The sequence below is a fragment of the Lagenorhynchus albirostris genome, chromosome 10 (assembly GCF_949774975.1).
Source record: "Lagenorhynchus albirostris chromosome 10, mLagAlb1.1, whole genome shotgun sequence".
Taxonomy (NCBI): Eukaryota; Metazoa; Chordata; class Mammalia; order Artiodactyla; family Delphinidae; genus Lagenorhynchus; species Lagenorhynchus albirostris.
This window is the reverse complement of record NC_083104.1, coordinates 61,079,286-61,105,627: the sequence shown is the minus strand read 5'-3', so window position 1 is coordinate 61,105,627 and position 26,342 is coordinate 61,079,286. Positions and strand designations below refer to the sequence as shown.

At 39.3% G+C, this 26,342-nt stretch overlaps 1 protein-coding gene across 2 annotated transcripts in view; it reads right to left on the bottom strand.

The window, feature by feature from the left end:
• Positions 1–19,548: 19,548 nt before the first annotated feature.
• COL21A1 (collagen type XXI alpha 1 chain) overlaps positions 19,549–26,342 on the bottom strand; it is a 186,243-nt gene continuing 179,449 nt past the window's right edge. For both annotated transcript variants that reach the window (XM_060164109.1, XM_060164108.1), the window contains 6 exons: positions 24,525–24,557; positions 23,797–23,943; positions 23,653–23,707; positions 22,945–23,145; positions 22,058–22,135; positions 19,549–20,719 (listed from right to left, as the gene is read on the bottom strand). In XM_060164109.1, coding sequence (XP_060020092.1) covers positions 20,532–20,719; positions 22,058–22,135; positions 22,945–23,145; positions 23,653–23,707; positions 23,797–23,943; positions 24,525–24,557 — 702 coding nt within the window. In that variant the 3' untranslated portion in view covers positions 19,549–20,531. The remainder of the gene's footprint in view (positions 20,720–22,057; positions 22,136–22,944; positions 23,146–23,652; positions 23,708–23,796; positions 23,944–24,524; positions 24,558–26,342) is intronic.

The window sequence follows — 26,342 nt, the reverse complement described above, 5'->3', positions numbered from 1 at the left end:
ATTTTCTGCAGGTATTTTTATGCGTATTGAGCAATATCATATATATGATAAAACAGTGACCACCCCCATACCCTTCATTCTTATAATCAATGAAACATTACCAATATGGTTATGGTTCCTTTGTGCTCTTTACCAGTCAAAATTCTTCCTTTACCCAACCTCTGAAGTAACTATCAAGTAATCCTGAATTTGATGTTTATTATTCCTAGATATGTCTTTATAGTTTTACTAAACATGTCTGTTAAATTAAACAGTATATAGATTTATTTGCATTTTATAATATTATATAAATAGTATCCTCATCAGCTGAGAATCTTAGTTTCGAACGCAAAAGAATCTACTTAGGTTCATTTAAGCAGAAAAGAATTAAGGTTGAAAATTAAGTAGTTCATAGAATCCTCCAGAATTCTCAAAAATGCAGAAAACTACATTGTGACACTACACAATCCAACCACATCACAAAACTTGCTTTAATGAAAACATCAATGTTTCTAAGCAACACCTGTGATACTGTGGGATCTAGAGAAAATACTTTTTGTGTTTCTGCATCTTTTGGGCTTCCTGAATACATTTTGCTGAAAACTTGGAATCCTGGGATATTATGGTGAGACTTCCTGAAAGATTGACCTAACCCCAAAGGTATATGTTTACATTTCAAGAGAAAATGAGGCTCAGGACCTTGGAGGCATCTGTAGGTCGTTAAAAGTCAGAGAGATACACAAGGCTCATGCAGCCCCTGGAGAGATGTGTGTACATTCCAGAAGGTTACAGTGAGAACCTAGGGTCCTCCCCATCCCATCTCCACAGAACAGAGGTTTCTCTCCCTCCTTTCAGGGAAGGCAGCTGCCCTGTGTATAAGGAGAGTCCACTCCACTCACCAATGGAGTGTCCAGCTGCTTATGGAGGAGGATTTTCCATCTGGCTCCCATCACATCTCCTCATGGGTAAGGACTGAAGTGAGAGAGAATCACACTTGTATTAATGGTAAGGTAATAAACATGAAATCTGTCTCTGATCAAAAATACCTCATGTACACATTCAGAATTAATAAAGATGACTATTAAAATCTCAACAAGTGCCTGAGACTAGATTCTGGAAAGTCCAGCACTACTTCCCACAGAACACTGTACATAGATGCTGTACTAATCTGATGCCTTAGGTCCAGTTATTGGGGAAAACCCTTGGTCAAAGATTTTGGTGCAGGAAGTTTATTGGGAAATACACTAGGGAACAGCCCCTATGAGAGAGTGAGGGCAGTCATACTGAGCAGAGAGAGAAGTTGAACTGTAATAAAGTAGCAGCAGAAACCTCACTCCATCCCTTAGGGAGCTCTGGACATTCTGAACTGTCCCAGATTCAGACCAAGAGATTAGACCTTTAGAATCAACCAGTCATCACATACAAAGCTGTCTCTCAGGAAGGGGATTTGGCTGCCCACTGTGGGTAATTCCTGGAGACAGAGTCAGCTGACAGCTATCAGCAGCAACATCCTGGCCACTTGTGTTATTACTGAGTCCAAGCTCATACTGCTGGCTGCACAAGAGGCCAATAAATCAAGAGGTGAGTTGTTGGGGCAAGGAATAGTGACTTTATTTGGAAAGCCAGCAGACCGAGAAGATGGGGGACTAGTGTCCCAAAGACCCATCTTGCCCAGGTTTGGATTCTAGTCTCTTTTATAGAACAAAGAGGGGGAGGTGAGGAGGTAAAGTAGAAAAGGCAATAAGTTGTTGCAAACATTTTCTGGCTCCAACCAGACTCTGGAGGGGATGCGTTAATTTCTTCTTTCCTGCAGCCATTCACAGGAGGGCTGGTCAGGATGCTTCCTGTGAGCTAAACAAAGGTATTTTAGCTTAATACTCAGGCATGGGAGACAGGGTTCCCTGAGATGGGACGTTATGTATACTTCAAGCTATAGGCAACATCCCTTTAGTGATTAAATTGTAGCAAAAGCAATAGTATACAAATCTTAAAGTAAAAGAAAGAGATCCAGTATGGAGCCAGATTTGTCTGTCCCTGTTACACTTGGAGACTTAGTCTTCAAGGGTGGGATGTGATCACTTCTTCTTCACATTGCTCACTTCTGAATCCAAGGTCCGCATGGGCGTGTCTGATGGGAGGAAACTTTCAGAAGTATGGTAGTTAGGAAAGGCATACCTAAATCCAAATGTGTATTCCATTAAAGACAAAGTGCTTTCCTGTCCCTGATAGAAGGTGTCATTATACTCAGCCTGCCCTCAGTTGACAGCCAGTCCTCCATGTTTTGCGTAGGGCAGGGTGGAGGTGGCAGGGACAGGAAGGAGAGGGCTGGCGTCAGGGTTGGGTGCTGCTGCTGGAAACCTAGGCACTTAGCAGTGCCAGTGACCTGGCCAGCTTTTATGGAGGAACATCTGCACTGAGCGATGAGACCACCATGTTAACAAATATTAATAGTAATTTCAGATGGATGATGAAAGCAGACACAGACATGACATAGGGAAGTAAAATAAGGTTTACTTATCTAGTAAAGTTTACTCACCTTGACATAGAAAGAAGTTAGTGCCATCAGAATATTGCCAAGAAATCAGTAACATCATCTTTTAACAGATTTCAGTATGAATTTGCATGATCTCCTAAAAACGGGAATAATTGCAGGTGAAAAGTCGGATTGATAGTTGAGTCAAACTTCCTGAAAGCTCAAATGCTCCCCTTTATCCCAATGTCATATATTTAAACCCGGAAAAGCTCTTCACATAGGCTAGTCTGGATATGTACCAGGAACTGCATCATCTGAGCCAGTCAGACTTCATTAGTGTGGGTGCTACACAGTATAAAACAAGATCATAGAATAGAGCAGAGTTCAATCAGAGGGTTCATTGTCACCTTTTTCACTCATCACCTTTGGCCTCCCTGGTTCTCTCCCAAAATGAGAGCTAAGAAACAATGATTATTATTAAGAAGCAAAGATTACGTCTGGGCGTCATGGTACCAGATCCTACTCCTGTTGAACTTGAAGTGGTACGGCTGTCTCTGCAGGGGGAAAGGCAACTCTTTCTGGTTCAATTATTGAAATAAGGGTGAGGAAGATGTATTTTCCAGATCAATAGCTGCATATCAAGTACCAGGGGCTGTGTCAATTTACTCTGGTAAAACGACTACATCTTCGGTGGAATCCCCACTTGATTAAGCTTATATTCAAACCCTTAATCTCCAAGGCCCAAGTACAACAAGGATAATCACACCTACATCTTTCAAGTTTTGATAGAGCATCTAATCTCTGGGATTCCCCAGGGACACAATATTTCTTCAGCTTATATTTTGGTGGGGAACTAATATTCCAGTATTTACCACTTGACTCCCTAACAGTCTTCAAGCCATTTTGAAAATTGGCTGAGTATGTCTAATACAATATACTTAGGAAATAGAATGAATAATGGAAAGCTGTGTTTTCACATCTGACTGGCCCACAGTGATGGTCCTGAGCCAAAATTCCACTTATCACCTAACCTCTGCTCCCTTTTAGCCCATCATGACTGGTGAACCAAAAAGTTGTTCTGGGTATCGGTGTCAGTTTTCTTTTGTTGATGTAAAAAATGATCACATATTTAGATGCCTAAAACAGTGCAAATTTATAATCTCTCAGTTTAGTAGGGTAGAATTATGACAGAGGTCTCAACAGGTTAAAATCAAGATGTCACTTCCAGGCTCTATTCAGTTGTTGGCAGAGTTGAGTTCCATGCACTTATTGAACTGAGGTCCCCAGGTCCTTGCTGGCTTTCAGGCAGGGGTCACTCCCACCCTCCAGAGGCCACCTGCACTCTCTGGCTCATGACCCCCTTCATTTTCAAAGCCAGAAATGGCCAATCAACACTTCTTATACTTTGACTCTCTCTGATGCCCCCTCTGAAGCAGCCCTCTCCTGTCATCCTCTTGTGGTGGTATCACAGTGTACTTTCTCAAGGATGACTGATCTTTTTTCATTACAGAAGCTCTGGGTTTTTGAACTAACTATGGGTTGGGAAACTGGTAAGATGTCAAGCCTACATTATGTGGCTAAATTGAGTTAGACTATTGGAAAGTAGCACAATATAAACTTGGCTAAAACAAATCTCTAATTCTAATAAGGTTTTAAAACATCAGTTTCCTGTAATAAAGCAATACCTCAAAATGTTTATAATTTGTAGTAATTTAAGTGAGTTGCAAACTTTGTCTTACATGAGGGCTGTATGGTATCAAATACAGAAAGATAAGACTATAAGCTATTTAAAATTTGGTACATATATATATATATAATACTATATGTGTGTGTGTACATGTGTGTGTTAATATAGGAATAACAAGCAACAGGTACGACAGAGGACACAGAAAATGTGTTTAGTGTCATATGCAAAGTGAATAAAGTAATGTCATGTAAAAAGGTAGTATGGTTCACATGAAAGAACAATTGGTATTATTTGTATATTGACAAACCAAATATTTTGGTAGTTAAGTTAATGTTTATTAGAATATACATTCAGGAGTATACAGTAGATTTCTAAACTAAGCAAGAAATTTATTTCTCTGTCGTCTTGTAACAGTCTGGCCATGAATGGTCCAAAGCCGGTATGAAAAATCTGTTTCACCAAGTCATCTGTTTGTCTGCTGTCTCTAGCATACCGGCCTGATCTACATAGTCTGAGGACTTGCGATTATGTCCACATTCCAAGAAACAGGATAGAGGAAGGTGACAGAGAGGGCAAGTTCTTCCCCTGTGTGAGCACAACCTACAAATAGCCCCTGGTCACTTCTGAGCACATCCCAGGGGGCAGAGCTTGGTCACATGGCCACACAGAACCACAAGAAAGGCTGTGGGGTATAGTGGACAGTAAGACCTGCATTTATGAAGCACCTACTTAGTTACTATATAAGCCCTTGATGTGGAGTTTTGTTTCTTTTCTTTTAATCGTCACAAGGAAGGTCCATATAACAATTGGTTTGTCTGGAGTTACAAAGTTGAAAAATTAGTACGAGCACTCAAGTTCCCTGATTCCTGGTTCTTTTCTCTTTTTGCTCTAGCCCACATTGGTGGCAATGTGATGATTTTGGAGCCTAGGGCAGAAGAGGTGTACACACACACTACAGTGTAATCTCAAGTTCCAGGAAATCCAACATGAAATTAGAACACCATTTGAGATGTCTTTAGACTATTCCCTTGAGAAGAATAATAAAAATGGAAGGCCCCTTGATCTACAAGTGATGTTTAACCTGAAGATTTTTGCAACTAAATTCCACATGAGGGAATGAGCATCTCTAAGTTTCAGGACCAGCTGCTGACTGGATGATGCCAACTAAATCATCATGAAAATGAAATTGTGCATTTTCAGTCTTTGTCTTGGGCTTTCTCTACAACATAAGACCCTTTAACAAAATCCCTGCTGAGATCCTTGATCCCAAAGATTTCCCTCCTCGGTGCAAATTAAGTTTCCCTTTAAGCAGCTCTTTCCATTGTTGACTAGTGAGATGTTTAACAATGGCAACAAATACTTTATTAGCATCATGATACAGAAAGGACAATGGTCCAGAGAGTCATTTTTGGGGAGCATGGTGCAGCTTAGGAGTTGAATTGGGACAAAGATGACAGTTTATAAAAGTGATGTTGGATTTTAAATATCTTAAAAAAATAAAAGCCTTGAGCAACAGCAGTTTACTAAGCTTGCATCTTTCATAAGGACAGAAAATTTAGCCAAACATCAAGGGTCAAAAACTCACCTGGGAAAGGTTGGTAAAAGAAATGGAAAGCTCATGGCTCTGAGTAGGAAAGGTGATGTTACAAACACATTCAGAAGCAAATCGTCCTGGTGACAGAGCTCTATCATCTTAGGTGCCTTCAGATGTAGAAATGCATCATACTTCCCAGTGGCTCCTTTCTCTACTTTGAAAAAGAGAAGAGAGAAGAGAGTGGCAAAGTGCTAGCAAGCTGGGACAAATTCCTTTCCAGGGAAGGAACTATCTCCTCTGACATCTCATTGCACTTGGATGGCCCTTAACTCTCGTGGCAGAAGGGAATGTACGTAACTAGAAGCAAAGACAAGATTTCTCCTGCTGTAGCTACTCATCATTCCACTTCATGGGAGCAATTCCTTCTTTTGCAACCCTTTCTCCTCAAGTAGCAATTATCAAAAGTGGTGAGCGGGATTAGAAATTCCACCAGGGACACAAAGGGCTTGATCTGAGCACAAAACCATGGAACATCTCACGCCCCCTGGCTCCTCCGAGTTTACTGGCCTCTCATGCAAGATGCAGAAATAGACTGAGGAGATTTTGTGGTCTCTAACACAGATCCAAAAGTGTTTTTAGGAGGGGGAAAAAATTGGACGATTTTGTCATGAGCAAAGCACACTGGAAATCTTCAGATACACAAATGACTACACAAAAATCCTTGCTGTGGTTTTACATTTTGAGGTAAAACGTAAGTTCAGAATTCATCTTCAGAGGACAGACATGATCTTCATCCCATCCTTCCACCCCAAAAGCTCTTCAGTGGAGAGCAGTTGTGTGGGCAAAGGGTGAAGTGGCTGAAGCTGAGATGCTGTGACATTATCGAGATGTTTCTTATTCCAGTGCCTCCTTTCTTTTGAGGAAGTAGGAGACCCCCTTCTCTGTCAATGACTAGATGAATCATTTTGTCTGGAAGAAATATCTCCCCTCCCGGACAAACACAAAAAAAGAGGGAGAAGGGGGTGGGGAGGAAGCCGTGGGGGCAGGGCTGTCTCAGGGGAAACACACCTGGTTAGTCTCTGCCACCTGGCCCAGGTAGGGGTGGAGTGGCCAGAGGGCAGCCAGGGCCAGCTGGCCCCTCCTCTGTTCTCACAGGCAACTCCTGGCAGCCTTAAAAACTTAAGTTCTTGGTTATTTTGGAGGCAATGTTTTTGAAGGCCATGGCGATGCGGATACTCAAAGTGAACCTCGTTGAGAGACCTCCCACGCTGTTTGCACATCTGTCTTCTGTGGCAGGAAATCCTCTGGGCTCTGCACCATGCCTGCGCAGCAGTGGGGATTTCTATCTCAGCTGAGCTGGCAACCCTGGCTCATCTCCCCAGTCATCTCGTTGGGCTCCATGGGCTGGGGATTTTCATATTACATGTAAAGTGCAGTGAGCACAGGTACCCTCTGAAAACTCCTTTCCTTCCGCTCTTCCTCCTTCCCTCCCTCCCTCCCTCCCTTCCTTCCTTCCTTCCTTCCTTCCTTCCTTCCTTTCTCCTTCCTTCCTTCTTCCCCCCCACCCCAATCATTGTCTTGGCATCCACCCCCTGAGGTTGGAGCATCTCTAATTAGTCTGTGGTTTCAGGTTCATTCAGGTTCCTTCTGGCAAACCTGATACATAGATTTCTGGGTTTAAACTTGAAGCTGAACTTGTTGAAGGAGCTCCCAACAGCCCCCTGCCAGACTTGGCTGTTGTCAGAGGGAGAGGGTGGGGTCACACCACAGGGCAAATCCTGCTGGTCACTCACCTGTCTCAGCTGCCCTTGGTGAGGTTACCCTTACTAATGTTCTTGAGAAATCAGGGGCTGCCCACATGGGTCTCCTCTTCAGCAGATAGGGTAGCTGAGAGGCACTGCAGCATGTTGGACTTAATGTTGACCTTGGAGTCGTGTCCCAGGGTCATCTTAAAATTTGAAAAAACTGGTGAAAAACTTGGTCCAAATCACCTTAAAAGAAAATCACTTCCAAAGCCCACCTGATGAACTGATCTTCATAATGGAGTCAAAACAATGTAATAGCAAACTAAATTTTAAAAATGAGAAAAATGAAAATAAAAGATAAAGGAAAAAGTGAGAAAAAGAATAAAGATAAAAAATTTTAAATTAAGAATAAAAGAATAAAGTGAGGAGAAAAAAGAGTAAAGGAAAACCACAAACTAATAATAATAAAACAGACAAGAGGGGCTTCACTGGTGGCGCAGTGGTTGAGAGTCCGCCTGCTGATGCAGGGGACACGGGTTCGTGCCCTGGTCCGGGAAGAGCCCACATGCCGCGGAGCGGCTGGGCCCGTGAGCCATGGCCGCTGCGCCTGCGCGTCTGGAGCCTGTGCTCCGTAACGGGAGAGGCCACAACAGTGAGAGGCCCGCGTACCGGAAGAAAAAAAAAAAACAGACAAGAAACCCACCATGCCAAGGAGGAGACAACCTGACTTGAATCAAAGTCCCTCAGGTCATCAAAAACCAGTTAGAAGGATAACACACCTAGGCCTAACCACGGCCTTAAAACAGGGGCTTGGAATTCCATAACAATGGTCTAGAAGGGAGCAGGGAATGGGCCTTTCCAGCCTGGGGTAATCCACAATGGTTTTCTTATATTTTGGTCTCAAGGACACTTTACTCTTAAAAAATCAAGGATCTCAAAGATTTTTTGGTTTATGTGGGTTGTAGATATCAGTATCTCCTTTATTGGAAATTAAAACCTATAGGATGCTTCAGTGGTCTTTTCATTTCTAGATTGAAAATCTGTAATAATTTTTGGCTCTCAAAGAGCTCATGATATCTATACTTAAAATTTTCCATTTTTTTCTCTGTAAACGCTGAGTGATTGGTGTCAAAATGATGCCAACATTTAACTGGAATCATGATGCCATATGAGAATGTTGTGTTGCAGAAGGTGCGTGACTGACATCCATAAAGCTGAAGGAAAGACAGATTTCATCACAGTTTCATTTTTTATTTACAGATTTGCCAGTTGATTTGGAATAGATTACTTCTTTCCAAGAGCCAAAGAACTCGCTATGTATGTACGTTTCAGTATCTTTAAATATAGAGTTTACAGCTGTAGGTTGGGAAAGCAAGTCTTCTACACTTTCTTCTTTAAATGGACAATCCATCATGCCCCACATCCCTTTTATTCAGCATGGGTAGCAGGGTCATGGACATGGCACCGGTACCTCAAGGGAGGGAACCAAGATGCTCCTACATGATTTTTTTTACAACTGTTTATTGACGTATAATCTAGATTCAGAAAGGTGCACAAATCATCAGTACAGCTTGATAGCTGTTCACACATAGAACTCCCTATTCAACCAGCATCCAGGTCAAGAAATAGAAATAGAACGATACCAGCTCCCCAGCTTCCCCCAGCCTCCTTCTCAGTCACATCCTCCCCAAGAGTATCCACCATGCTGTTAACAGAATAGATGATTAATTTTTAAACTTTACACAAATAGAATCACACAGCATTAAGTCCTTTATGTCTGTTTCCTTTGCTCAATATTTTTGTGAGATTTAGCTATACTGTTTACTTGGCTATTCTAAATGCTGTGTAGTAGCCCATTTTGTGACTGTAATGCAATTTGTTTATCTATTCAACTGTTCCTGGGCATTTGAGTGGTTCTCAGTTTGAGGATATTAAGAATAATACTGCTCTAAACATTCTTGTCCAGCTTTTTCAGTTTGCACAGCTGTTCTTTTCTGTTGGATATATACCTAGCAATGGAATTGCTAGTTTATAAGGATGCATATTTTTAATTTTAATAGATACCACAGTTTATACCAATTTAAACACCCAACACCAGTGTGTGAGAGTTGTTTCCTCTCTAGTACCTAGTATTGCCTGCCTTTCTAATTTTAACCTTTCTGCGTATGTGTCCTGATGTAGCATTGTGGTTTTAATTTGCATTTCTCTGATGTCTAATGAAGCAGAGCATCTTTGCATGTTCTAATTGGTCATTTCCTCTCTGTGAAGGGCCTGTTCAAATCTTTTGCCCATTTTTGTGTTGGGTTGCCTGCCTTTTTTTCCCTCTTGGTTGGAAATGTTCTTTATATGCATTGGATATGCACTCTTTGTCAGATGTAATCTTGCATGCATTTCCTCTCCTCCCCACCTACCCCTGGTGACTCTTCAATGCCACCTCCTACTATTTTACCTGTTACTTGCTCCTGTCCAGCCACTGGACTTCCTGTTTCTGGAATATGACAGGCCCACCTCCACCTCAGGGCTCTGCACTAACCCCTCCTTCTGCCCGGAACGTCCTTCCCCAGAAATCCACACAGCTCCCTTCTTCAAATCTTTGCTTCAAGGTCACCTTAGTGAGGCCTCCCCGATCTCCCTACTTGGTCTTGGAACACCTCTTACCTATCCCATCACCCCCATTCATTGCCTTTTACTTTTTAAAAAAGCTTTGTATTATAGAAATTTTCAAACATATACAAAATGAGAAGGAATAGTATAAATACTCTCCCTCATGCATCTGTTATCCAACATCAATAATTACCAACTCTTATAATTCTTTTTTATTTATCCATAAATACTTCAGTTTGCATTTTTAAATAAGTACTTTAAAAAAATCACAGACACCAGGACATCGCCAAATTTAACACATCAACAGTATTGTGTAATACCAGTCTGTATTCAAATTTACCAGTTGTCTCAAAGACATTTTGTTTCAGTTATGTTTGAATAAAGGTCCAAACAAGGTTTGAAAAACTAATCAATGACTATTTTTTTACCATTTATTCTAGGCTTCAAGATCTATTCATTGTATCTTTTAATTTTATTTCAAAAACCTGAAGGATTATATGCTTTTCAGAGGAATTGTGAGTACATGTTCTGGAAAAGCAGAAGCCAAAGTAAAAATTAGTTCCAAATATGATCTTTCTTCAATATCATGATTATCCAGACTATTTATTGGAATGCAGAGCTACAGATGATGTGCCAAGATTCTCAATTCTTGAAAATCCAAGTGAAAAAATAATTGTAATCCCCAGAGTGGATAGCTTCAAAGTTCATACAAATGTGCTATAGTGTGAAAAATATGTCAATAAAAATAATCAAATATGCTCTAATCTTCATATTAAGAAAGAACAGTGTAATGAAGTTCACAATTGGGAAACATGACTATTTCAAGAAATTAACTTGCATGCATTAAAAGATATGTATTAAATTCTTATTGTTCAAATCCAAGGCCTACATTATGTGCAGCTATTCAAAGGCTATTAAAACTAATAATAGTTTATTGATATTGCCTTAGACATAGATTTACACAAGATTTTTAAAGATTATTTTGATACGGGCACAGAGTAAGGCAGCAGAGATGAGAAGAAAGAAAATACATTACACTGAGAATTAAGAGATCAAAGCATTGGCATATTCTCTATTTTTAACCAGATACTTTATATTCATGACGTCGACAATTATTTGCCTCAGCATCCTTCTCTAAAATGAGTTTAAAATCTTCACCCTATTGTTTTCATAGGGGGTAAGCTTTCTTTGTAAAGAAGACTTCTCTAAAGATACCAGTAATATTTTCCTTCCAAACATACCATTTTTTTTGACAAGCTGTTTTCAACAAATACACGTGTTTTCTAACTTACTCCTTTTCTTTCCTTTTCTTTGCAAAAACTATAGATATGCACATTTAATTTTGAATTGAAAAGAAAATCTCGTAATGTTGAGTTTTCAGTACATGGTGCGTTTGGTGGCTATAAACATTGAGGGAAACATGGCCTTCCACATTGGAGTAAGGTCATTCTTCCCAGCTGCGGCCACATCCAAGTGGATTTCACCATTCTCTCCACACACCAATTGAAATACAGTGTTGTGAAGTTGCAGCAACTTTAGAGACACCCAGTGTCCTCATTTCAAAGTTCAGCCAGCTCCACTGAAATCCACACACAAGATGGTACTTCACTTGACTTTTGAAAGTACTTCCATATAAATGTTTCTCTCTCCCTTCTTTCTTTCACAGTCAATTTTCTCTCTTCTTCTAATACCTAAGAGAAATGAAAGCATCTCCATCCAGACGTGTAAATGAATATTCATAGCAGTGTGACTCAGAAGAGTCCCACAATGGAAATAACCCAACTTTCTATAAACAGGTGAATGAATAATTGAAATGTAATCATACAAAGGAATAGTATTCAGCAACAAAAAAGGGAATAAACTATTGGTAGATACAGCATCATGGATGAATCTCAAAAATGTTATGCTTAATGAAAGAAGCCAGAAACAAAAGAATATGTAGTGTATGATTCTGTGTATATGGAACTCTAGAAAGTAAAATTCTCAATCAATAGTGTCAGAAAGCAGATCAGGGGTTAATGCAGCCAGAAGAGGAGTAAATTATCTAGAGAAAGGCTCAAGAAAATGTTTTGGGGGTGATGCAAATGTTCTATAGCTTAACTGTGGTGATGTTTTCACAGGCACATACATTTGTCAAAGCCTATCAAAATATAGACTTAAAAACAGATGTATGTTATTGTATGTAAATTACCCCTCAATCAAGTTGTTTTTAAAGTTAGTCTATTATATTTATTAAATACATACAGTAAACAAAATCAAGTTTTGCTTTATATTTTGGACTTTAGGAAGAAAAGAAGAGAAAAGAGAAAGGCAGGAGATAAAAAAATAGAATACAGATCAATTTCAGGCAGGTTTGAAATTGTGAAATGAGGGGAGAGTGAAATAGTTATTTGATTTGTTTATTTTTATTTGAGAGTCTTTTGTGTACTCAGAAATACAAAACCATTGCAATTATTTTTGCCCTCAGAATTTTCTTTCCCCTGAGTAATATTATGCACAAATTTCCTTTCATAGGCTTTCATGCAGATTTTCATATAAATACATATATTTGGGAAATAATGTTTCTTTGCCAATTTCTAACACAGAAATTACATAATACTAGGCATAAAAAGTTATGTGGTTAAATACTTATTTTAAATTCCATGCCTAAAGACCAGAATCTCTAAATTCAACAAGCTCTTCTAATTTCATCAGCAGTTAGTCTTGTGGAATTCAGAATTTGGCACCAGAAAACCACATTATTCCACTGACAATTAGATAATGTGGTCACGTCCTTAGAAAGCAGCAACATTAAACTTCAGAAAAAATGAAACTAGAAATTATGATTTTCCTTAACAGCATGCGTATTTTTTTTCCTATTATCCACCATCCCCTCCTTTTCCCCAAGCTGACTAATTTTCTATCTAGTGTTCAATGTTTTCAAGGAATTTAATTAGCTTGAATGCTTAAAATTCTTCAGAGCCTTATTTTCCTATTGACTTTAAAACAATATGGGATTTGGGTATGTTAACAAAGACATCACAGTGCTTTTTGCTCTTCACAAAATTTAAAATGGAAAAAAAAATATGTTCGAGTACATTTTTTGTTATCTAGATACAACACGTTTCACTCAAATAATAAAAACCAGTTTCACCAGAAGCACAGAAGAAAGTAAGTACTCTACTTCCAAGGAGTTATTTAATGAATGAATTGAATGAGTAAATAGATGAAATAGGAGAAATAGTGGCAATTATCAACAACAATGAGGTTTGATTCCACACAATCTTAGTCACGTCAGATGCATTTATTCAGGAAAAAACGTTATCACCTCTTCCAGGAACTGTGCAGCATTGCCCATTGGCACTGCTGACAAGGGACCACAGAAGCCACAATCTGGACTGCAGGCAGCCTGTTTCGTTAGTGTAAAAGAGAGCAGTTCCCTAGCTGGCTAGGGCAACAGGGGTGTTACCAATGGTTTTGCTGGCATTAAAGTAGCAAGGGTGAAAAACAGGAATTCTGTTCTACACATTCACAGTTGCATGATGGCAGGTTATTCCTAGGAAGGCTGTTTCATAAGCCCTCACCTTCTTGGAGTCACCGAGGACATGGTGGGTAGATTCTGGGAGTTTTCCATGATTTTAGTAGGACTAATACTGAAACCAAGCAGGACCCTCTGGGGCTCCTGGGCACTGAAACCTTTCTGTGTCCCCCGTTTGGTGTTTGCAGAGAATAGGCTTCAGCCTCCATGACCTTCCCGGAGTTCCAAAGGACAGATTCAAATAGTTGTTAATCAGGGAAGGGAGGGGGATGCAGAGACAAGGGAGGAGCAGTCAAGAAACAATAGTGCAGCCTTGGAGCAGGGTTCTGGTTCCACCTTAAGGGATACACACAATAATATCTTTGAGCTCTTCTGCAGAACTAAAGCCCCTACCAAATGGAAGATGTTAACTACTTGATTCCAGAAAGAAGGTCACAGTTTGATAACCTCAAGGACCACAGTTCATCAGGAGACCACCTGAGGCCAGATTTAAGGAATACAAGCCCTGCACACACCCTGATCCTTATTAGCATCCCTCCCCTTGAACCATTGCTATTAAACTCCTCATCAAATCCCCCCCAGGTTGGGACACACAGTTTCTGAGGGCACCAGACCGTTGTGTCCCCCTTTGCCTGGCAAATCAATAAAGCTATTCTTTCCTACTTCGCCCAAAACTCTTTGATTTCAATTCAGCACTGGCACACAGAGGCCAAGTTTTGGGCATCAATATGTTGATGTTCTTTTCCCCTATCCCTTCTGCCTCTGTCTTATCCTTTTATCCTCAGGGCCACTGGAATGGCATTTAATTAGCTTTTCCACTTCCAATCTTGTCTGGTTTCATCTATTCTCAGTGCAGCCAGAGTGTTTTATCTGCAATGCACACCTCTTCCTGCTATTTCCGCATTACAATCTTGAAAGATTCTTTGGTATCTGCTTTCTCCTTCCCCAGCCCTTTTCCCATTCCCTATATCTCTACTCTTATCTTTTGCCACCCTCAACACCAGCTATCCAAAACCTAAAAATATAGAATGACTATCACTCCCATGGAGCTGTGTTCTCTGGTTGGAAGCCTCGAAGGCAAGGCAGTGATCCCAAAATGTCTGGTGGAACCTCAGCAAGGGAATTTTTTAAAGCTCTCCTGGTGATTCTAATGTACATCCTGGGTTAAAAAACACGTAACTTAAACGCTTTGTTTTAAAGATTAAAAAAACAAATTCAGGGAAGTTATCAGATTTATCCAAGGTCACATATCACAGACCACTCCTTAACTTTTTTTTTCTTTTGTCAAAATGACTTATTTCAAAATTTCACTTTAAATTTCACTGTATAAAATCTATAGATACTTTTCAAATTTGATTTAATATTATTTGAAATGGCAACTGAACTGGGGACACGACAGAAAAACCTTGTTGCTGCTTGTCATTCTCGCTTATTCAGAATGACACTCCAGTCAGCTACTTTAAGTTGTCCTTTTGAAATCTATTTACTCAAAATTTCTCTGTGAAACCTACCTTGGGGAAGGCGGAACCCAGACATAATTTAGTGAGCAGGAACAGTAACGTTCCTTATTTCAAATGTGTTATGCGGGGCAAAATAAGATTCTCTATGTAGCTTTTAAGATAAAATTTTGTTAAAACCTTTGCAGCTCCATTTTACTAAAGTACAGGTTTATTCCTGGTCTTTGTAAACTACAGACAGACTGTTCATTTGAATTTCCCTCTGTCTCCCCATCATGCCTCAGAGCCTTCGAAGATTAGGCTCTCAGTGTCTCAGCCACAGAGTGGGTACTTTGCTGTGTTGACAGCTTACACCATGTACTGTACCAGACCATACGATGTGTGGTTTGACTCTTCACTGTAATAACGATAAGGACAGTTTTCTACCTGCCTCAGATACAACACAGCTGAATAGCAGCTAAGGGGCGGGATCTACAACTGAGGAATCCCAGGAGCAAGCTTCAGAACAGCTCCCTGACAATAAAGTTACCACTCTGAAGCTATAATCAAAGGTCCAGAGCACTTTAAGTCAGTAAACTAAATCATACCAAGGTAAAGCAGATAGGCAAGATATCAAAATATAAATGGCTTCATGAACTCTGGCTTAGGTGTTCAATTTATAAAACCTTTGTGATTTTTTTCTCCTTTGGAATAATTAAGGTTTTAAGGATATAAATCTAACTATGCATACAAAACTGAGAAAATGTTCAGGCTAAATATACACAGTGATAGTTTATATGATTAATATAATGAGAGGAAGTTATCATAGCTTATTTCTGTGTTTGTGGGTATATATGTATTTTGCTGCCCTCTACTGGGGATAAAAAGAATGATATGCAGCTCCATCTCAATTGAAAATCTCTTCATGATGGAAATGAAATAATTACCTGGTAAAGTTCTAAGAACCAAGGATAAAATACAGTTGATATAAATATAGCTAATAGAATAAAATACAGATAAAATAACTAAAGACTATAAACCCCAGGGGTTTGCTGATTTTTTTCCCACCTAAATTGTTCCCACTTTACGTTTTAGACCAGGATGAATCAAAATCTGGTCAAGAGAGCCTTTACTGAGAATTGCTGTTACCCTTAAGACTGAGAGTTTCATTCTTAATGGCATTGAATCAAATTAACTTTATCAGTGTTAGTTGCACAAATATAAAATGTTTTGAATAAGTTTTTTAAATATTTCATCTCAAAATTTGCTAATCTCACATTTTCTGTGTGGCTCTAGTAGATGATCAGACTTTATTCTATGGATTAATATTTTTGTTTTATCTCATTGAATCCTCATAATCCTAATCCTTACTATTAGGTAAGTATTATTAATATTCCTTATTTAATATATGAAGAGACTTAGGCACAAAAAGATAAATACATTTTCTGAAGGCTCCTACTGGAAAAAAACAGTGGGAATTTGAACACAGGCAACCTCACTATGGAAGCCATGCCCTTTTAACTACGCCAGAAGGTCTTGCATGTAAGATGTTGGTACATCATTATGGTGAAAATGTATTTGCAGGACAAAACCATTCACCTTTTCATTCTTAAACATCAGTGTTTTATGAGTTAGTCTCGAATTTGTACGAAGCAAAAATATGTTAGGACATATATACCATGATAAATTACAGAAATATTTCATCTTGAGTTACCAATTTTAAAAGCAGATACTGAAAGTAAATATGATTTATATTCCCTAGTGATTCCTCTGTGCATTAGTGACTAATCGAATCTCAGAGACAGAGTTTTGGGTGAAGTAGAAAAGAATCGCTTTATTGCTTTGCCAGGCAAAGGGGGACACAACAGGCTCATGCTCTGAAAAACTATGTGTCCCAACCTGGGAGGATTTGGTGAGGAGTTTTATAGCAATGATTCAAAGGTGGGGTTGCTGATAAGATTAGGGTGTGTGCAGGCCCTGCACTCCTTTAATCTGGCCAGGTGATATCCTAATCTTGATGAGCTTCTTTGGTTCCTTTAATCTGGCCTCAGGTGGTTTCTTGGCTGCTCTTCCCCTGTCTCTGTATCCCCCTCCCTTCCCTGATTAGCAACTGCTCAAATCTGCCCTTTGAGACACAGGGAAGGTTGTGGAGACTGGAAGCTGTTCCCTACAAACAAGAGACAAGGAACACGGAAAGGCTTCCGTGCCCAGAAGCCCCACAGGGTCCCACTCGATTTCACTAGTTTTTGTTCTCAGTTCTCCAGGCCTTTTCTAATCCCCTAGACTTTGCTCATTTTTATTCACTTGATATGACTTGGTAGGCTGCTAATGCCTCCTGGCCTTTCAAATCTCAGTTTATAACTATTGCTTTAGGGAAGCTTTCCCCACACTCATCTGTTTTATGACTTGGGCTCTCACACAAAACACCACACATGGGGTGGCCTACACAATAGAAATGGATTTGCTTTTAGTTCTAGAGGCCAGAAGTGCAAGATCAGGGTGGGTGATCTTCCTGGCTCTTTTTTTTTAATGCAATTTTTAAAAATTGAAGTATAGTTGATTTGCAATGTTGTGTTAGTTTCAGGTGTACAGCAAAGTGATTCAGCTATACATATGAATCTATTCTTTTTCAGATTCTTTTCCATTATAGATTATTACAGGATATTGAATATAGTTCCCTGTACGATACAGGACGGCCTTGTTTGTTATCTATTTTATATACAGTCGTATGTGTATATGCTACTCCCAAACTCCTAATTTATCCCTCCCCCAACCTTTCCACTTTGGTAACTATAAGTTTGTTTTCTATGTCTGTGAATCTTTTTTTTTTTTTTTTTTTTTTTTTTTTGCTGTACACAGGCCTCTCACTGTTGTGGCCTCCCCCGTTGTGGAGTACAGGCTCCGGACTCACAGGCCCAGCCGCTCTGCGGCATGTGGGATCCTCCCGGACCAGGGCACAAACCCGCATCCACCGCTTCGGCAGGCGGACTCCCAACCACTGCGCCACCAGGGAAGCCCTATATTTCTCTTTTGAAATAAGTTCATTTGTATCATTTTTGTCTTTCTCCGTCTGGCTTACTTTACTTAGTATGATAATTCCTGGCTCTTAAATCATCGCCTTATCACTGTGTGCTCACGTGGTCTTTTGTCATATGTGTGCATGTGGAGAAAGAGGGATTTCCCTCTTCCTCCTTTTATAAAGCCACCAATCATATAGGATTAGTACGCCATCCTTACGACTTTATTTAACCTTAATCACAGTCTAAAAGCCCTACCTCCAAACAGGATCCCATGAGGGTTAAGGCTTCAATATATGAATTTGGGAGGAACACAATTTAGTCCACAGCATCACCCTATACATTTCTATAGCACTTTCTCCTTTCTTAGAATGTATAGCAATCACCTGTTTTCCTACCTGTGCCTCATTAGACATGAGTGTCCTCAGGCCAGACCACATGACTATGTCACCATTGTATCCCTGGCCCAGTCCCAGGCATTACATGGCCATGTGAAACAGAGCAGGACCCTGTGGGGCTCCTGGGCATGGAAGGCTTTCTGTCCCCCATCTCTTGTTTGTAGGGAATAGACTCCAGCCTCCATGACCTTCCTTGAGTTCCAAAGGACAGGTTCAAACAGTTGCTAATCAGGGAAGGGAGGGGGATGCAGAGACAAGGGAGGAGCAGTCAAGAAACAATAGTGCAGCCTTGGGGCAGGGTCACCTTAAGAGATACACATAACAATGTCTTTGAGCTCTTTACAGAACTAAAACTCCCAATAAATGGGATATGTCAGCATTCTTCATTCCAGAGAAGACTCCCCTAAGGCCAGATTAAAGGAACCAGAGAAGCTCATCAAGAGGCCAGATTAAAGGAGTGTAGGCCCTGCACACACCCTAACCTTATCAGCAACCCCACCTTTGAATCATTGCTATAAAACTCCTCACTAAATCCTCCCAAGTTGGGACACATAGTTTTTCAGGGCATAAGCCTGTTGTGTCCCCCTTTGCCTGGCAAAGCAATAAAGCTATTTTTTTCTACTTCATCCAAAACTCTGTCTCTGAGATTCGATTTGGCACCAGTGCATAGAGACCAAGTTTTCAGCATCACATGTGCTCAAAGCTGGTCGAATGAACAAGGGGCAGAAGGAAGTTCCTATTCTGCCCCTTCACCAGGTCTACCAGGAAATTCTATAATTACCAGGAGTAAGTTGGTCAGGTCTAACAAATATCTGGGGCTTTGCTGGAGACAGAACATCAAAACAAGCCTTAAGCTAATTCAGCTGCTTAATGTATGGGCTTCAGTCGCCTCCAAGGTTCTCATCAAAGTCACAGAAGGACACGTCATCAGTTAAGCTAAACTCTGATTACCAGCCATTCCTGGGCCAGGAAGCAGATGCTGTACCCATCTAGGTGAGGAGCACCCAACCCAATTTCTAAGTTCTTATTTCATATGAATCAGTGATTTAAAAATAAGGTAAATAATTTAATAAATTATACCCATTGAATAAATGACCATGTCAAATGGATAATATACTCAAGAATCAGTTAAAATTAAGTATAAAAAAAGACACTGCATTCAGGCCTGTTCAAAACTTTATTGTACTTTGAATAATAAGCAAAGTAACAAAATTTAGAGCATGATAAAGATGGAATATCTCAAATTATGTTCCTTACAAAAGCATTAAGTACAGTACACAAAGACTGTTTATAATATTTTAAAGTCTGCTAAAAATATCAAGACATCCTAGGATTTGTGGAGTTACCTTTCCTGTCAACTAGAGCATTGATTCCCACTAGCTTTGCTACAATAAAAGTTAACATATATGAATGTACACATGTAATAACTGAAATGGAAAATGAAGGCATGCAACAAACATTCCAATTACTAAGCAAGTATGAAGAAGAAAGTCTTTTTGGTATTTCTGAACTTACCATTCCTTTGAACATATTGACCAGGTCCAGTGAAACTTTTTTTCCAGAATGTTCAGAGGTGATATTCAAAACACTGAACAATCCCAACAGTCCATCACCACTGTCTGGTAAGCACAGACACTGGAGTAAGGGCTGATATGGCAATACGGTCTGTTCCCAAACTGAATATCAGCCCTGATCTCATCTCCCATGTCCAGATGCACGTTTGGACTAATGTAGAAGTGTGAGCTATGAGCTATGAAACATGAAATTCACACAGACAGGAAGTTGAACTCAAATACTCTGCTGCATGGAGGCTGAATGTGAAATTTTTCACAGTGACTGAAACTGACTGGCTGACAGGCAATGGTGTTTTTTTATATTTGACTTTGACTAAAATGAATGGACTTACAAGAAACCCTTGAGATTTAGTTAATGCTACTAATCTAAAGGCTCTGAAGAACTGAGGAGCCTTTAAAATCGGTATATGTGACCTTTTCTATATTTTTCATTAAGGAAAGAAACAATAATAAAAACACCGAGGTACATGAGTTTCTTTTCAAGGGATTACTGTTGTTATCTTCCTGAGATGCAAAGACCACAAAAGAAGAGCACCATGCCTAGGCTGCTGAATGAGGCATCAGACACTAATAGTTTGGTCCTTTTCTAAAGGGATCTCTTCTGACAATGACACTAAAACACAGTGATGGATCACAGATGCCCGGGGGTCCTGGCTGCCCTTGGATTCCAGGTTTTCCGTGGTCTCCGTCTTTGCCGGGGAGACCTGGGTCTCCCGGAGGACCTTCTTTGCTTATTCCAGGGGGGCCCTCTGGACCTAGGATGGGACATTAGCAATACATGAACAGATGAGTTTGGTTTTGTTGCTGACACAGCTGAATCCTCAAAACATGTAAACTGGTAAAAAGACTCCCTTGAAACTTTTACGTATTTGCACTAAGGTGAAAAGAGGAGGTATCCTCTTGCTAATTCTATACACCTTCCATTTTGAAAAGAACTACCCAAAAGTAATTTTTGTAAAACTAGGCCAAGCTATGTTAATATGCAATCATGCTGCGGCTGAAGACACAGAGCTAACATTCTAATATTTCAATTTGTGGATTGTCCAAACTATTTCTTCCTCTCAGCTTATCTCTTGCCAATATTATTATAAATTGCCAAAATTATTATAAATATATCAGTAAGCTAAAACTCTAATAAAGCCACTTTTGTGCCATATTTGTAGTCAAAATGACTATTTCCATTATATACATATATATATATATATTTTTTAGTTTCCACAAGGAAACACATTGTCATTACCATAGTATACTAGTAATCAATACACAGAGGTATTATAACACTAATTTGTGAACCATAACTTAGTTCAATTAGCATGTTCAAAAAAAGAAAAATTAACTCAAGATATTGGCCTTTTAAAGTTGATGACCCAAAATAACAAAAACAAAATATTTAGGTTTAGGGATGGAGCAGAGTGGACTGGGCACTTTCTACCACTAATACTTCCTGCTACTACTACTACTAAACATTTATTCAGCACTAAGCTACAATTGTAGGTATTGTTCAAAATGCTTTACATACAAAGTATTAAATCATTTGATCCACCCAAAAGCCTTGAGCAGTAATAACATCTAAAATAATAATGATAGTACACATTTATTGAAAACCTAACTTTTTCATGCACTGTTCTGATAGCATGACATGTATTAATTCATTTAATCTTCCACCAATGTCATGATGCAAAAGACATCTCATCACTATTTTACAAATGAGGAAACTGACACACGGATAAGTTAAATAATGCAGCTAGCAGAGGCTGGCTTACAAGTCCATCTCAGCATTATTCTGCTTCCCTGAGAATCATAAAGATTAAAGGTGATATACACTAGGTAAGCCTGGGCGACTTGGAACCATCTGAGAACTATTCTAAGGAGTGGTATTCTAAGGAGTCTAAATGATAAGTGAGAGAGAATCCTGAATGATTAATGGATATAATATAGGATAAAACTTCTAGTAGTTAGAGCTCAATGTGTTGAATGTGAATCACTCAAAAAAGGAAACGAAAGTCTTGGTTTCAAATCTTTAGACAGAGATTTATGATGATTTTCTTAACGTAAAATGTGCAGCAACACTTATGAGCATCATCAGTTCATACCTGGGGGACCAGGAGGACCTTGTACTCCAGGGTACCCAAGCCCTTGGCTCCCCTTTGCCCCATTTCGTCCTGGTAAGCCTGCAGAGTGTCAGAGAGGGGAGTAAGCTTACTTTTCCCATAAAATCACTTCCTCCTAGATTGTTTCTTTCAAAGCTGTTAATACACACATTAAAAGAAAAATAAATCTTTAAAAATTAGCCAGCCACCTATTTATTATTATTAACAGGACACAGAATTTTTGAAGCGAAACTTTATAAAATGATCAGTGGTCTAGCAAAACTTAATGAAGATTAAATATTAAGAAAGGAAAATGGTTTGGAATTATTAGCTCTTTTTGTTACTCATAGTTGTTCTTTTATTACTTTGATGAAACATCTAAATTGTTCCTATAATATTAAATTAAAAGGAAAGAATTATCAACCAACATTTCACATAAATATTCAAAATCAAAGAGCAGTAAGTTGTGGGCTATTAGGAAGTTTGGTCACGAAACATCATTTTTCTTATAGAAATTTATAGAAAACAATTTTGAATATGGTTACAGAAGTAAACAAAGTCAAAATAAAGGAAATGGTGTCTGTGATGTTCTATTTAAAGACCTAATTAGACTCAAGCAAAATTTCTAAGTACATTGTCAACATTTTCTGATTTACAGGTTCACATGCTTCATAACGTTGACCTCTCTCTTGACTTTAGGATATTCTTTCATGAAATAGAATGACTGTTCTTTAACTCAGTTGACAAATTATTTAAAGACTTAGGGATAGAAAAATTTTTTGTCTTCAAGAAAACAAACAGGAACTCTTGCCTGTTAAATAACTTTAGGATGTGAATACAAAAAATACCCTTTTCTGTTATTTATTTGCTTACACATACAAACTAAGTACCTTTTAATCCTTTGGCACCTGGGCGTCCCGGAGCTCCCATTAATCCAGGAACACCATCTCTTCCTGGCAAACCAGGGAATCCTCGGGGACCTTCTGGGCCCATGGGACCAGGTGGCCCAGGAATACCAGGAGAGCCACGCTGGGACTGGCAGTGATCACAACTCTGAATTCTTCCACTTTGAAGTAAGACAGGTAGCTGGGCTTAAAAGCAAAGAAACCCCATCCCTTATGTTTAAATGGTGAATGGGCATTAATAATATCACTCATATTTTTTCTAAATTTACAGATACATATCTCTTGGCCAATAATTTCACTTCTAGAAATTTAACTATGGAAATATCCATTGCTCTGTGCAATAATTTTATTGTGGCAATTGCTTCAAGTAAGGGAAAAAAGGAAGTGCCCCTCTAAAAGAAACTGGTAAATTAAATTATAGATGTCATATTATGAATAAAATTACCAGAATTATGTCAGGGAAGAAAATTTAATCAATAGTGAAATAATGATAAATTGCTTTATTAAAAAGATTACAAAGGGTACATATAATATTTTACCTTTATAAAAATACTTATCTGGAAAATAAAAACGAGAGGTTGATAAATGTCCTTTATTTTCTTCATCCTACTTATATATTTTATAATTTCTACAAAGAATTTGTATTACTTTTGAAATTTGAAAGTTATCAAAATCTCTATGTGGGAGACTTACCTCTTAATACATCAGTGCAAACTTGTCGAATAAACTGTTCTGAAAATTCTCTCCCCTGCATCAAATTATTAAGGGTTATAACATTGACATACCAAGTAAAAAGCAACAGAAATATGAAAACTGTGAAAGAAGCAGAATACATACGGGCTTCCCATCTAGTCCTGGGGGTCCCTGAGGACCTGCTTCCCCGGGTTGCCCCTGGGGACCCGTAGGCCCCATCAGACCATTCACTCCAGATTCTCCTTTGGGTCCAGTGGCACCTCTGGCACCAGGCTCTCCCTTTTCACCTCTCTAAAAACAAAAGAAATCTTCAAAAGTTCTATTTAAATATTTCAGGAGGTATAAATGCATCCTAAAAGTCTTAAGGATATGGATATGAAAATATATAAACATATATCTAAGTTATATAGGAAATTGTTGGGAAACACTGTAATTGATCAGGAAGGAAATTTCATATTATATTAAACTGTCATTTATCCATCCATCCAACCCTACAAATAACCACTACCTAGTACATATATTGATTAAGCAATATGCATAGTGCCAGAGATACAATGATGAACGTGACACAGTCTTGTCCCCAAGGAGTTTAAATCCTAGAGAGATAGATGTAGAAATACACAATATTCTTCATTGAGAAACATGCAGAAAAACTTAGCTCCTAATTTAGAAGAAGAATCAATATTACTGGCAAATATGTAACATTTCATACCTAATTCAGTGAATCTACATATTCTGAAAATCTCTATTTAGGAACTACTAAAGAACATGGAAGATATTTTCTGTTTGTGATGTCAATAGCTAGATTTATACAGTATTAAAAATCAAGCCATGAGGACTGAACAGACAGCATAATGCATGAAGAAACATACCTCTCCTTTTGTACCATGATGGCCTTGAATTCCCTTTGAAAATTAATAGGGAAAAAATAAATAAGTAAGTAAATGTGCAAGCTACAGTACTAGCAATGTGGCATGCACCCTTTACCACACATTTAATCAAACTTTAATTTTCAGTTTGGATCTATGTTCATCGGTGATATTGGCATGTAGTTTTCTTTCTTTGTAACATCTTTATCTGGTTTTGGTATCAGGGTGATGGTGGCCTCGTAGAGTGAGTTTGGGAGTGTTCCTCCCTCTGCTATATTTGTAGTGAGGTGGATGGACCTAGAGTCTGTCATACAGAGTGAAGTTAAGTCAGAAAGAGAAAAACAAATACTGTATGCTAACACATATATATGGAATCTAAGAAAAAAGAAATGCTCATGAAGAACCTAGGGGCAAGACAGGAATAAAGACGCAGACCTACTAGAGAATGGACTTGAGTATATGGGGAGGGGGAAGGGTAAGCTGGGACGAAGTGAGAGAGTGGCATGGACATATATACATTACCAAACGTAAAATAGATAGCTAGTGGGAAGCAGCCACATAGCACAGGGAGATCAGCTCGGTGCTTTGTGACCACCTAGAGGGGTGGGATAGGGAGGGTGGGAGGGGGAAACAAGAGGGAAGAGATATGGGGATATATGTATATGTATAGCTGATTCACTTTGCTATAAAGCAGAAACTAACACACCATTGTAAAGCAATTATACTCCAATAAAGATGTATAAAAAAAAACCGATCAGCAAGTAAAACACCCTCTGTAAGGCCATTCTTTAAATATGCAAGTTTCTGAAGAAATGCAGGGGTTTCTACCAGACAGAATATTACAAATGGAGCCAGAGTAAGAGGAAAGATAAAATAGTAAGCTCTCTGGACTAGAACCAAATGAGAGCTAAAACTGAAAACAGCTGTCATCTGAGAATCCACTAAGATGATTTCATGAGGGAAACATTCGCTTGGACCCCATTCACAATTGAACGCCAGAAAAATTACACACGTGCAGCCCTTGGTAGGACGACAGTTAACTAGGACTTTGTTTACTTTGAGAGATTGGGACAACTATTCAGCTGTTGAGAGGCAATGGCTGTCCTGCTCCCCCACGCCCACCCCGCCCCCTGCCATTCTCCCTGTAGACTCAGTTCCTGGTGGTGGAAAACGCAGCTTCCAACACACCCAGGACAGAAGCTTTCTAGGGAACCCAAATCCTGCCTTGGGGGAGCAGACTTCCTCTTTTCCTTGAGAAGTGAGATAAAAGAAAACAAGTTAGGGGAAAATTGCAGAGTGTCATCTGTCAATCAGTGAGCTAACCAAGTTGTGAACTCAAAATCCAAAGAAAATATCCTTCTATCAGAGAGTTACTGTGAATAACAATTTGGGGTAAAAGGCCTGGGTTGCGGAGGGTGATGGATGAAGGGGTGAGGGTCCTCCTATGAGTAGAGCTGTTTAAAGATGCTGTGTGATTAACTCAGGGAAACAGAGCAAGTCAGAGGGGAATAGGGACAGAGCTGACTGTCACCCAGTGGTGTGAGTGGAGTGAAGGGACAGGAAAATGAAGACCTTTTGTATTGCACATAACTGTACGCAGGCAAACTCTGTCCATTTCTCCTTTCAGTGATTCTTGCTCTGAAGTTCACTTCTAAGTTCTCAACTTTTTGACATGTAACACTCACCCTCCATATTACACAACCTTGGGGCCATGTGCTTTCAAAGACTGCCCCCCACACCAATGGTCTCCCCCATTCCTCCAAGTGAGGGACCCAGAGACCCCTGTCCTTGGAGACATCACCTCACAGTTCTATCCCCCTA